This window comes from Notolepis coatsorum (assembly GCF_963971535.1).
Source record: "Notolepis coatsorum genome assembly, chromosome: 15".
Taxonomy (NCBI): domain Eukaryota; kingdom Metazoa; phylum Chordata; class Actinopteri; order Aulopiformes; family Paralepididae; genus Notolepis; species Notolepis coatsorum.
This window is the reverse complement of record NC_140179.1, coordinates 54,368,576-54,382,102: the sequence shown is the minus strand read 5'-3', so window position 1 is coordinate 54,382,102 and position 13,527 is coordinate 54,368,576. Positions and strand designations below refer to the sequence as shown.

Below are 13,527 nucleotides of genomic sequence, written 5' to 3'. Positions count from 1 at the left end.
CAGCCCAAAATAAAAACAGAAAGTCTCGGTCAACAACTAAGACCTAAACCGCCCGGTTAATCAGGGTTCCCACAGACATTGCAAAATTTAATTTAAACAACTTTTTAAGCACCTTGTTAAAAAATGGGCTGTTTAAGGAATTCCAGGCCTCGACTTTATTTTGTAAAAAATCAAGCACGTTAAGCACTTTCAAGGACCTTGTGCGAACCCTGTGTGGACTCAAGAGTCGGAAGTCTCTTACTTCTGCTGGTACTCTTTGATGAGGCGCTTGGCCTTGCTGTACTTGCGCTCCAGGGCCTGATACTGCGCCTGCGTCTCCTTCAAGTGCTCGTCCACGGCCTGACACAGGCTCTGCGCCTCCATCCAGTAGCCCTCCAGCTTCTCCATGCGCTCCTTGTTCTCCTGCAGCGTGTGCTCCAGCTGAACCTTGTCCATGCGCCAACGCTGCTTCTCCTGCTCCGCGTGGTGCAGCTGCCACGAAGAACGGGAAGAAGAAGAAGTCTTTATTTGTCATACAGATGAACCCTTTCACTGCCACTCTACCAAAAGGTTAACCCTTTCACTGCGACACTACAGAAGGATAACCATTTCACTACCACTACAGAAGGTTAACCCTTGGTTCTGTCTGTAGTGTGATAGTAAAGGGTTAACCTTCTGTAGTGTGGTAGTGAAAGGGTTAACACACACACATGTGAGATGGGCGACCCACAGGAACACATTCACACACACACTGAGTCGCAGATGAAATGTCTCTCTGCACTTTCCCCCTTCCCCATGGGCAGTCGGGAGCAGACAAGGGCTGCAGCGTGCGCCGCTCCCGGGGACCAATCCCAAATGATCCTGTCCGTCTTCGTCAGGGATGCGACAGCATTAGCGATCTGTTGTGCATGTTTTTCCATTGGGTTTATCTTATCGGGAGGGGAAACCCTTGCGAGCATGGGGGGGGAGAACATGCAAACTCCACACAGAAAGGCCCGGGAGATACCCCACCTGGGTATCTGGCAACGTGGAAACCTGGTCCCCAAGCGGGAATCGAACCCTGGACCTTCTAGCTGTGAGGCGACAGAGTTAACCACTACACCACCGTGCCGACACACCGGTAACCTCACTGCTGCTCCCTTCACTTAACCCTTTCACTGTGACAATACACAGCAGGTTAACCCTTTCACTGCCACACAACAGCAGGTTAACCCTTTCACTGCCACACTACAGAAGGTTAACCCTTTACTATCACACTACTAACCGTCGGTAGTGTGATAGTAAAAGGTTAACCTTCTGTAGTGTGGCAGTGAAAGGGTTAAAAAGGGTAGAAAAGGTAAATTTAAGAGAACGGCTGATATCCTATACATTGCATAATACTCCATATACAGACATAGAACACTCCATGTCATTCGTTGGGGGGAGGGGGATTCACCCCTGTGGCATCCAATTTGTCGCACTGTGTGTGAACTTGCCCAATAATGAATTGCATATAATTAGGGCTGACCTTCGAAGCTTTTTTTGGCAATCGAAGCTTCGGGGCCGAAGCTTCGAGAGAAAAAATTAATAAAAAGATTTTTAATAAAAAATTTAAATCTTTTAATTATTCTTATATATTTTTTTATCTTATGTTGTGGGACTTGTACAGCACTTTGGTAAACTTTGTTGTTTTTAAATGTGCTCTATAAATAAAGTGGATTGGATTAATTAATTAAGTAGCCCCTTTCGTGACTGTGACGCAGCCAACAAGGTTTCACTCGGCTGTGTGATTTAATTCAAGGTGGATCGCTGTTGTCGCTTGAACAACTTCAGATTTCATGGGAACTACCAATCCCCCAAATCAAGAATCTTTAAGATGAATGAAGTAAGATTTTGATTATTTGAAATATGGCCTGTGTAGACTAAACTATGCACAGAATTATGTCAGTCTACAAGGTCCGGATTCTACATGGTCCGGCAATGTAGACCTTGTAGACTCCACTACAGACCAATTATCAGTGAATGTTCATGCATTTTTAAGAAGGGCTACTTCCACAAAAAAACAAAGAACTCACCAAAACATCTCAGTAGCACCTTATCTAAATGTTCTATTTCATATATGGAGATTCATATTTATTTATGTATTGCATGCATTTCTACATTTTATTTCCTATTTTGTTTATTCATCCCAGTATCTTTCTTTCTTATGTGTGGAATTCTACAAGGCATGTAGGTGTATGTGTTTGAGGATGATATCCTTCAAACAGGCAATAGTGATGATATAATTTGGGCAGTGCTGAGCTGGGTTACTTTCCTCCAGTGTATTTGTCCCCCGGCCCCACCCAATGGCCCCATGCACACACACACACACACACACAAATCGAAGTAAAAAAAAATATATATATATATATACATATTTTTTTTTTTAACTTCGATTATTTTGTAAATGTTCGAAGCTTGTGCCATCGAACGAAGCTTCGAAGTATTTAAGACAGCCCTATATAGAATCATTCAAATTTATTTGAAAGTTCTGTCAGCAAAACATATATTTAGTCAAATATATTCCACTTTTCCACAAGATTCACACAGACCACGTTCTCTATACGTAACGTGACAGGATGGTAAACACGGCAACACTGATCACATGAGAACCAGTGGCGTCGTTAGCCCTGGGCTTCCGGGGCTTTAGCCCCGGATGTTTTTCTTCTAGCCCCGGAGCTTTAAACAAAAAAAAATAACCCCCCCCCCCCCCCCCCCCCCCCGGGCTGAAGCCCCCAATGTTTTCTAACCCTAAAAACGCCCCTGATGAGAACCTCCGCCGATGAGACATTAACCCGTTCACTACCACACTACAGAAGGTTTACCTTTCACTACCACACTAGGTTACCCGTCTGTAATGTGGTAGTGAAAGGGTTAACCTTCTGTAGTGTGGTATTGAAAGGGTTAACCTTATGTAGTGGGGTAGTGAAAGTGTTAACCTTCTGTAGTGTGGTAGTGAAAGGGTTAACCTTCTGTAGTGTGTTAGTGAAATGGTTAACCTTCTGTAGTGTGGTTGTGAAAGGGTTAACCCTTTGTCGTGTGACAGTGAAAGGATCAAACTTCTGTATTGTCGCAGTGAATGGGTTAACCATTTGGTTGTGTGGTAGTGAAAGGGTTAATGGAAGTTTTCATGTCTATAATAAAATACTACATCCATCTGTCTTTGAATATCTTTTTCAGTTTCAAGCTACTTGTACTATTTTAGGGAACTTTATACTTTCATACTCCACTACATTTCAAAGGAAATATTGTACTTTTTACTCCACTACATTTCAAGGGAAATATTGTACTTTTTACTCCACTACATTTATCTGAACCCATCAGTTACTAATTATTTTGAAGAAAAGGATTTAGCATAGAAAACATAATATAATCTTAATGAAGATTATATACTTTCACATTTGAAGCCTGTCAACTTCAAGAGGACGTAATCAGAGCAGCATAACTGGACCACATACCACTTTAACATAACCTTTAATCAGAGCAGCATAACTGGACCACATACCACTTTAACATAACCTTTAATCAGAGCAGCATAACTGGACCACACACCACTTTAACAACCTTTAATCAGAGCAGCATAACTGGACCACATACCACTTTAACATAACCTTTAATCAGAGCAGCATAACTGGACCACATACCACTTTAACATGACCTATAGAGGTCAATGGAATACACAAACATGTAGAATGTGTACTTTTACTTTAGATACTTATTTATTTTTATTTTACCTTTATTTTACCAGGTAGTCACTTGAGATCAAAGATCTCTTTTTCGAGCAAGACCTGGCCAAAATGGCAGCAAAAACAAAAACACAAAATACACAAAACACAGAGACACAAAAGGCAAAGTGGGGCAAGGGGATACATTTGAGCTGCAGCTGATTAGATTGAATGGTACATGTTACTTAAGTACATTCAATAGCAAATACTTCTCTACTTTTACTTGAATGGAGGACTTTTACTTTTAACAGAGTACTCGTTCGTATTTCTACTTTTACTTAAGTAAAAGGAACTGTGTACTTCCTCCACCACTGAGAATAACCAACCTTTCTCTTCAGCTGCTGGATCTCTGCCTGGGTCACCGCATGTTTGATCTGGAGCTGCAGGACAGAGAGAAGGTCAGAACGTTAGATCAGGGGTTCTCAAACTTTTTTATACCACAACCCCATTTTATTTAGGATTTTTTTGTCGACCCCACACTTAATGTATCTCATAATTTCAACGTGGAATTAAGGAATATCAAAATAAAAGCACACGTTGTTGAACTTGATCATGCATATTTATTAGAACATTTTATTACAGCACTATGTTATCAATACACATTTACAAAACTAGGCATACGGTATTTAGGCCAAAATATGTTGCCAGAACAGATGTTTAGACGTCTTTCTTCCAACATGGCAGCCAGAAACCACTGGTAAAAGCACGTTCAAAATGAGTAACTTCTGTCCACTGGTAGAGTATTCAAATGTAAAACATGGAAAAAAACATGATATTACTGTTCCATTGTGACCCATTTACACAATTTAATTGTATTACATTTTTGTTGATATATGGTATTTCTCTTTGATGTTGTAGCGAACATAAGGTAAGGTAGCAACAGATCACAGATATAGAATAATAAGGAATCGATAGGTAATAAGCCCCCCTTCGTCCAGTCTACTTCACTAGGGGACCCGATGACACTTAGTTGTCATTGTCGCAGAGACCATTAAATGGGAGGTTAGTAGAGGGAGGAGAGGTGAATGGATACATTTTAGCCATTCACCTCTCCTCCCTCTACTAACCTCCCTTCCTCCCTCCATCACTCCCTCTCTTCTTCAAGATTCAAGCGATTTATTAGTCACACACATACACAAGACATGTAGTGAAATGAAGGTGGCCATGCCTGCCTTGATTAAAAAATACAAATAATAATAGAATAGATAATAGATAGACATGATAAAAGGTACTAAGATAAAATACTATACAATGCTAAGCTTACGAATTAAAGGTAATGAGTCCTATATACACTACTATACAATATGCTATACAATATAGTTATGCTATATGTAACTATACTATCTATACAAAAACATACATTTGTGTTTTTTAAAGTGACCTTTGCTTTTTCCTAAAGTGACCTGTAGTGTGTTTGTGTGTGAGAGAGTGCAGGATGTGTGCGTGTGTGTGTGTGTGTGTGTGTGTGTGTGTGTGCGTGCGTGCGTGTGTGTGTGTGTGTGTGTTCTAAGGCTGTCCCCGAACCCTGTTTTTAGGGTTCGAACGTTCGCCAGGGTTTATCGAACGAACGTTCGTTTTTAAAAAAAATGTAATAAAATAAAAATTTTTTTTCATTTTTTTAATAATTTATTTTTTATTGTATTATTATAGATCCTACGGAAGGCGGCATTGCATAGTGACAGTCTATTGGTGAAAAACATGTTGTTTACAGTGGTGGCTGTTCATGTAAACATGTAATTAAACAAAGCACTCGGAAGAAAATAAACAAGCTACTGCATCAAAGTTACTACTTATGATCAGTGTTGTGCTAGTTACTGAAAAATAGTAACTCAGTTACTTTACTAGTTACTCATTTCAAAAGTAACTCCGTTACGTTACTAGTTACTTACACCCAAAAGTAATGCGTTACTGTGAAAAGTAACTATTTAGTTACTTGAAGAAGAAAAAAATTGCTCCCATGCAGCCAGATACAGATACTCAAAATCGGTTGATCAACTTGACAGTTTCCATTCACATCACTGAACTCTGCTAAGCAATGTGGTCTAGAATATACAAACACAAATCTGACACAAATACAAATGTCCCGACGTAATAAGAAATGCACCGTGCCTAATTGCTCGGGGAGGTTGAGCGCAGGCACGTTTAGGTTGAGCGCATGCACGTTTAGGTTCTAGGTTGAAAATAAGTGCTTGAGGAACAGCATTGATATCTGTCGCCGGAGCGTTTCATTATAACAGTCTTGCAACGTTGTTTAAGATATCAATCGTGCATTGCAACGTTAGAATAGTTAGGATATCAATTGTGCATGTTCATTTTCTTTGTTTCATTTCCATGTTGTACTGTATATTCTCTCTCCAAGTAGTTGGAAAAAGTTTTCCGTCCCATTTGCTGTGTGTCGCCTCGTATAATTCTACGCGGGTGGCGAGTGGATTTGGATGAGTCCTCGTAGTTAACGTTATACTCCAGTATCTTTGAGCCAAAACACAAATGACATAACTAAAACGTTATTTTCTTTTCGCTCGACAAAAGAGAAATACGCAGTAGCTGCCTGGGCGCTGCCATTATCAGTCAGGAATCTCAGGAATAGTAAACAAAACACGCCCCCAGCATATTTAGCGTTCCCCGCAGCCAGGCAGACAGGATATGAGGATAATAATAATAATAATAATAATAATAATAATAATAATAATAATAATAATAATAATAATAATAATAATAATAATAATAATAATAATAATAATAATAATCACTACCGCTCGCTATCAATCTACGCCGTATATAACGCAAATAACGCAGTGACGAACCATTCAGTAACGTAAGTAGCGTTACTGAATTTCAAAAGTAATGCGTTAGAGTACTAGTTATCGCCAAAAGTAACTTCGTTACTGTAACGCGTTACTTTGTAACGCGTTAGTCCCAACACTGCTTATGATAAACAATAGCCCTTGCAGTCACGTAAGGGGCTAGATAAACAAAGGCATTCGTTTTGTGGCATTAACGTTATATAGTTAGTGTTACACGTTCAATAACAGGTATTCACTCTTGGTCGACGGGGAGGGGAGAGGGGAGTCGGGAGGAGAGGCGCACGCCTCGGCTCCTCAACAGACCCGTCCACCGTCTACCTCGGAACGGTGGTAGGGCGGACGGGCTCCCAACACGCCTGCCGCCCGTCCGCCCTACCACCGTTCCGAGGTAGACGGTGGACGGGTCTGTTGAGGAGCCGAGGCGTGCGCCTGCTGTTGTTTCCAACGCAACCACCTCCCGCCATGAAGCTCACGCTCCGTGGCCGAAAAAGGCTGGTATTCATTAATGATCCTTCTGCAGGTTCACCTACGGAAACCTTGTTACCGATTACTTCCTCGGCGGGGAGCTAACTACGGCTCCCCGGTAGCTACGGTAAGTCTGTTGAGGCTTCTCGCAAGCAGATCAATGGCGGCATTGCCTGAAGTAAAAAAACGAATAAACGCTTGCCGATTGGTGGTAACAGCAGAGGCGGGTGCAAGCGGTGTGACGTAATTGGCAGAATCGCCTGTCAATCAAAATAGAGCTCTGGTTGAGAAATAGTATCCCGCTGCAGCCCGGCAGACCATACTGGTCACTTCACATCATCTCAACCCCGTGCGCATCCCTTATTTTTTTTTCACCGAACGTTCGAACCTATTAATTAAAGTCCGAATGTCAGCGTAACGAACGAACGTTCGAACGTTCGGGCTCAGCCTTAGTGTGTTCGTGTGTGCGTGTGTGTGGAGAGATCAGTGTTCTGATGGCCTGGGGGAAGAAGTCTGAGTCTCTCTGAATTCCCTCTCCTCCCTCCTCTCACCTCCTTGTACTTGTGAGACAGTTTCTCTGGGTCCGTCTCCAGAGGGGACATGTCCTCATTCTCCGCCAGGTCAAACACCTCGATGGCGCTGGGGTAGGAGTTGGGACTGACCTCCTCGTCGTCGTCCTCCTCCTCCTCCTCCTCCTCCTCGTCTGTGCCGTACTCCCCGGTCTGCGGCCAATGAAAAGGGAGAGGAGAACGTGAATTGTCTTACAAATATAAATCAAATCAAATGTATTTGTATAGATCACATGGAATAGCCCCCATGGGCTGTACAAGTCTTCTTGTACAAGTCAAGAAGAAACATCACAATAGATCAAAAACCACAATAAAATCCAAATATGTGACACTCCCAGACTTTCCCCAATGAAGATGAGGAACGCCTCACTAAAAAAGGTAGTACCTGAATTGTAGCTGTAAATTGTATTTAGAATGAACTGAAGTGAGAATGAATTGACCCCAACCGTGGCACAGAGCTGAGACAGACCTTAAAAGTAATTACAAATCTTCAAAAAAGGGAAATACCAGCAATTAAATGTTGTATTACTGTTACACTTAACGGACACAAGGTGGTGCAAGATCCCCAATTGAGACAGAAACACATGTTCTGCACACATTACATTTCAAGAAGCACCTGCAAAGAAAATGGGACAACCTCCCCATTGTTAACAATTATGTAAATAATGACACCAAAAGCAATCTTCTTTGGCCTCAGAATCCATTTGTAGAAAGTCACAATAGAGGGAGAAAGAAGCCAAAATATGAGTCACAAAGATTAAAATCGGCAAAGGGCGGCGTCCTAGAGGCCATACTGATTCATCCTATGTTGCCTTCATTCCCTGAGTCGGTTGTGTTTGATAATAATAATAATAATAATAATAATAATAATAATAATAATAATAATAATAATAATAATAATAATAATAATAATAATAATAATAATACACTTTATTTGTACAGCACATTTGATAAGAATTGCAGGCCAAAGTGCTTCACAGCAGTACAGTAGACAAACATTGAGCATAGAATAGACAGAATAAAAGCAATGCAGAGAATAAGAAAAAGGGTAAAAGCAACGCAGGTAATAACAATACAAATATTCACTCACAGTTTAAAAGTCTTCCCCGTTAGATGGGTCATAAAACACTTTAGTTTTGAAGTTTCCTATTGCTAGGTTTTAGGGAGTCGTTCCTCGTCTTCATTTGGGGAAAGTCCGGAGGTGTTGCATGTGTGGACTTTATGGTGGTTTTTGTTCTGGATCTATTGTGATGTTTCCTCTTGACCTGTAAAACCCATGGTCATATTTGATTTAAGTTACTTGATTTATTTTGTCCGTTTTGATTGATTATCCTGTCATTAATTTATTTCCATTGTGTCCCTGTCCCTTTGTATTTCTTGTATATTGTTAATCCTGGCTCACAGTTGTGTTGTTATCAGTCTTTGTGTTCATCAACCCTTTTTTCAACAAACTATAACTTTAAAATCATTTTGTCAGTATAAGTCCAGGTTTCTTGACTTTCTCAAAAGCCTGGGTTAACCTTCTGTAGTGTGGTTGTGAAAGTAGGGCTGGGCGATATGGCCAAAAACGTTATCGCGATAAAATAATAAAATTATTTTCATATCACTCTATATCGATAATTATTGTCGATATAATTTCTGTCAAGTTTAATTAACTTCTTATGCCCGGTGCCGTTCTTCTACGCAGTAAACACGGCCCAGTGCATAGATTATTATATTCCACCAGGGGGCAACCTACCGCCACTGGATCATATGCATTATAAGAATGGAACTAACACACACACAGTTAGCCAGAGCAAGCGGTGTATCCCCGACAATGTACTAACTATCACCCTAAAATACTCCGTTCCGCCCCAATACATTGCAACGACGTCCACCGCGGCGCAGCATACCCCACACTACTCTACCCGTACCCTCAGAATTCACGCCACACACCCACTCCGCACGTAAACTATAAAATAGCGGCATGAAAGCTAATGATCCTAGCCAGCCTTGTTTACTACCCAGACTCCCAGAGGTGCACCGCGGGTCTCCTTCGCTGTCGCCATCTCCTTCACTGATTGGTTGTTAGTGCGCGTGTGCTGATATCCAAGCTTGGGAAATCGATATATCGAAACTTTGCGACCACGTTTCATGTTTATTTCGAGGAAATAATTTATCGCGATAGTTATCGTTATCGTTTTATCGCCCAGCCCTATGTGAAAGGGTTAACCCTTTGTCGTGTGGCAGTGAAAGGGTTAAAATTGCAAACAGGATCCCGGATTCCTGGTATTGTAAATGTCGATCTGCCCGCGATAACAACCGCAAGTTTGTCGTCTTTTGGATCTCAAATGTGAATTTGCACAATACAATAAATCATAGCGTGGAGTGCAAAGTGGCAGGATGCGTTAAAATAGCAGCATAAACAACAATAAAATAGCTGTCATTTACAATATGCAACTAGATGCAGTTTTAGTCAGTGGCCACATGATTCTGCTGTGATGTGAAAGATGTGATCGGCAGAGATATCCTAATCCCAAAGCAGAGAGGGGGAAATGAGGACACATAATAATAATGATGCGTAATGATAGCTTGATTTCCATTTGCAGGCAATCATTTATGCCCGAGATGGTTGTGGGAGCATAACTGTGCAGCTATGTAATCATGTATAATTAATGATAGGTTATGTATATAACCTAGTTATATGAGTACTGGCTGAGCGTCCTGCTCTTCGCTATATCCAGTACCTAGTGTACTTCATCAACGAATAAAACAAATACACCCAGCACCTGCCAGGCCCTGCCCTAGTGACGTACTATAAAGCACTAGGCGTGGTCACCACTCGCTCTTCCAAGGAAAACAGTTTCCAAAAGAAAAGTTTCCCCAAGGGACCTCAGGGCACGCTAAGAGCAGGACGCTCAGCCAGTACTCATAACTAGGTTATATACATAACCTATCGTTATATAGTCGTACTGGCGAATCGTGTCCTGCTCTTCGCCATCGAGATATGGGGACAGAGCAGACGCGAGGACCGACAAATGCACCCCCTGAGGACCCGAAAGCCCACATCAGGGGGGAGGGGAGTCCTGTCACCCCTCCTTCCTAGTAAAGAGGGGGCGGCAGTCAACTCCACCCAAGTGCGAAAAAGAGGGAACTAGAAACCTCTTAAACGCACAGCACAGGCGGGACCACGTGTGACACAACACATTGTGGCCCACACACCCCTGCTACCCCACCGAAGGACGGGAAGCAGGAGAGGTTCCAGACCTCAGAACCGCCTGGGAGACAGAACCCCCGGTCATGTCCATGAGGTAAAACCTTACGAAGGGACCCGGTGAGGACCATGAAGCCGCAGCACAGATGTCCTCCACCGAGGCCCCACCCAGCAGGGTGGCAGAAGCCGCCACCCCACGAGTGGAGTGCGCCCTGACGCCCCCAGGGGGAGCCAGCCCAGCCAATGTGTAGCAAAGGGCAATGCCCTCGCACAACCAATGGGACAGGCGCTGTTTCGACAGTGCCTTACCAGCACGAGAGCCACCGTAACAGACAAAGAGCTGATCGGTAGCCCTGAGGCCCTGAGTACGGCTGAGGTAAATCCCCAAAGCCCGGACCGGACATGACAGGTGAAGGCCCGCCTCCAACTCACTATCGTGAGGAGGCGGATGAAACGCCTGAACCATAATATCCCTGGAGCGGAAAGAACTCTGGATATTTTTTGGCACGAAGGCTGGATTAGGCCGCAGAGTGGCACCGCTATCGAAACTAATAGACAGACACTCGGGCCGCACCGAGAGAGCACAAAGCTCACCCACGCGCTTAGCAGAGGTGATGGCCAGCAAGAACGCAGTCTTGAACGACAGCTGTTCCAACGGCGCTTGCTCAAGAGGCTCAAAAGGGGCCATGGACAACCGACCGAGGACCAATTGAAGATCCCAGCTCAGAGCCAGAGAGCGTGTCACCGGCTTAAGGTGTCGAACGTCAAGCAGGAAACGCTTCACAAGAGGGTGGCTGAACAACACAACACCCTCAAACCCCTCATGATAAGAGGATATAGCCGCAGCATATACCCTCACCGTCGAAGCCGACAGTCTATCAAGGAGAGACTGAAGGAAAATAAGGACAGCATCCAGGGGGCAGGACACCGGGTCCCGGCCCCCCACCTTACACCACTCTTGGAACATACGCCACCTACCCGCGTAAAGCGGAGCAGGCGCATTCCGGATGGTGTCAACCACAGAAGGGTCCATCCTCTCCAGACTCACCCTCTCACCAGCCAAACCATCAGAGGCTGGCCCAGCACCGCGGGCTGACACAGCGACCCGCACGCTTGAGAGAGGGCCCTCGCCGACCAAGGAACAGGCCACGGCGGGGCTACCAATAGCTGGATCAGGACCGGGAACCACACAGCTGTGCCCCGGTCCGGCGCAACCAGGATCACGGTCCTGTGCTCCCACCGTACCCGCTCCAACAACTGACCTACCAGGTGTGTGGGGGGAAAGGCGTCCATGGATACACTGAGAAGGCATCCACCCCCAAGGGAGGATTGTCTCCCCGGCTGACCGAGAACCACAAGGGGCACTTGTGAGATTGTCTGCTCGCAAACAGATCCACTGAAGCTTCCCCGAAGCGATCCCAGATCGGCCTGACTATGTCTTGGCGCAGTTCCCACTCGTCGTGACGAGGACCGCCCTGTGACATCACATCCGCGCCCACATTCTCCTTGCCAGGGATGTGGCGCGCCCTCAGACTATGCAGCTTGCGAGATGCCCATAGCCAGAGCCCGACCGCCGCCCGGCGCAGACGGGTGGAGCGTACTCCACCCTGCCTGTTGATATACGCCGCTGCCGTCATACTGTCCGTCCTGACCAAAACGTGCTTGCCTACCACCAAGTCGGCGAGCCGTCTGAGGACCAGGAGGACCGCCTTCAATTCCAACACATTGATGTGCAGGATAGACCGGGCAGCATGGATCGTCCAGCTGCCCCCTACTGCGTGGGTCCGACACGTCCCTCCCCATCCCGTGAGGGAAGCGTCGGTGAAGACCGTGACGTGTGAACGCCTGCTGCCCATGGGGACCCCGTTGGTGAGGATACCAGTTCTCCTCCAATGGGCGAGATCCCCCCATATCGACAAAGGAACCGTCAACCGTTTCCATTTGTCCCTCACCGGGTCTATTCTCATACTGGAGAACCACCTCTGTATCCTCCTCATGAAGAGGAGGCCAAGAGGGACCACAGCGTGAGCAGATGCCATCATACGGAGCAGGCGCATCACCTGCAGCGCCGTGACCGTCCTTCCAGGACGGAAACCCCCGAGCGCGTGGAGGATAGACACCCTCCGTCGCTCCGAGAGGGTTACCCTCATGGGTCTTGAACTCAGAATCAAGCCCAAATACTCCACCTGTTGACTGGGAAGAGGCGTACTCTTCTTCCAGTTCACAGCAAAACCCAGCCTGGTGAGGAATTCCACCACCAGCCTGGTATGAGACCTGGCGACCTCCTCCGACCGGCTGAGGAGCAATATGTCGTCGAGATAGAAAATAATTCGTATCCCCTGACGACGTAGAGGCTCCAGCGCAGTCTCTACGCACTTGGTGAATGTGCGGGGAGCCAGAGAGTAGCCGAACGGCAACCTCTGGTATTCGTACACTATGCCCTGAAATAGGAACCGTAGGAACTTCCTGTGAGGAGGGAAAATCGGGATGTGAAAATACGCATCCTTCAGGTCTATGGAGGTGAACCAGTCTCCCACCCTGACAGCAAGTAGCAGGTGTTTGACGGTCAACATCCTGAATGGTCTCGCCACAATCAGACGATTGAACGCGGACAGATCCAGTATAGGTCTGGATCTCGTCGGCCAGAGCTGTCACTGCTGCTGACCCTGACAATAGGGTCTGCACCAAACCTGAAAACAGAGGGTGGGGTTGTGCAAACTGCAAAACAAGCCCCCGCCTCAACGTTCTCTCTACCCATCCCGACATATGGCACT

At 45.0% G+C, this 13,527-nt stretch overlaps 1 protein-coding gene across 1 annotated transcript in view; it reads right to left on the bottom strand.

Moving 5' to 3' along the window:
* LOC311241816 (neurabin-2-like) overlaps positions 1 to 13,527 on the bottom strand; it is a 118,622-nt gene that overhangs the window by 4,840 nt on the left and 100,255 nt on the right. The window contains exons 6-8 of the mRNA XM_084330734.1: positions 7,543 to 7,713; positions 4,049 to 4,102; positions 242 to 471 (exon numbers count right to left, since the gene is read on the bottom strand). Coding sequence (XP_084186860.1) covers positions 242 to 471; positions 4,049 to 4,102; positions 7,543 to 7,713 — 455 coding nt within the window. The remainder of the gene's footprint in view (positions 1 to 241; positions 472 to 4,048; positions 4,103 to 7,542; positions 7,714 to 13,527) is intronic.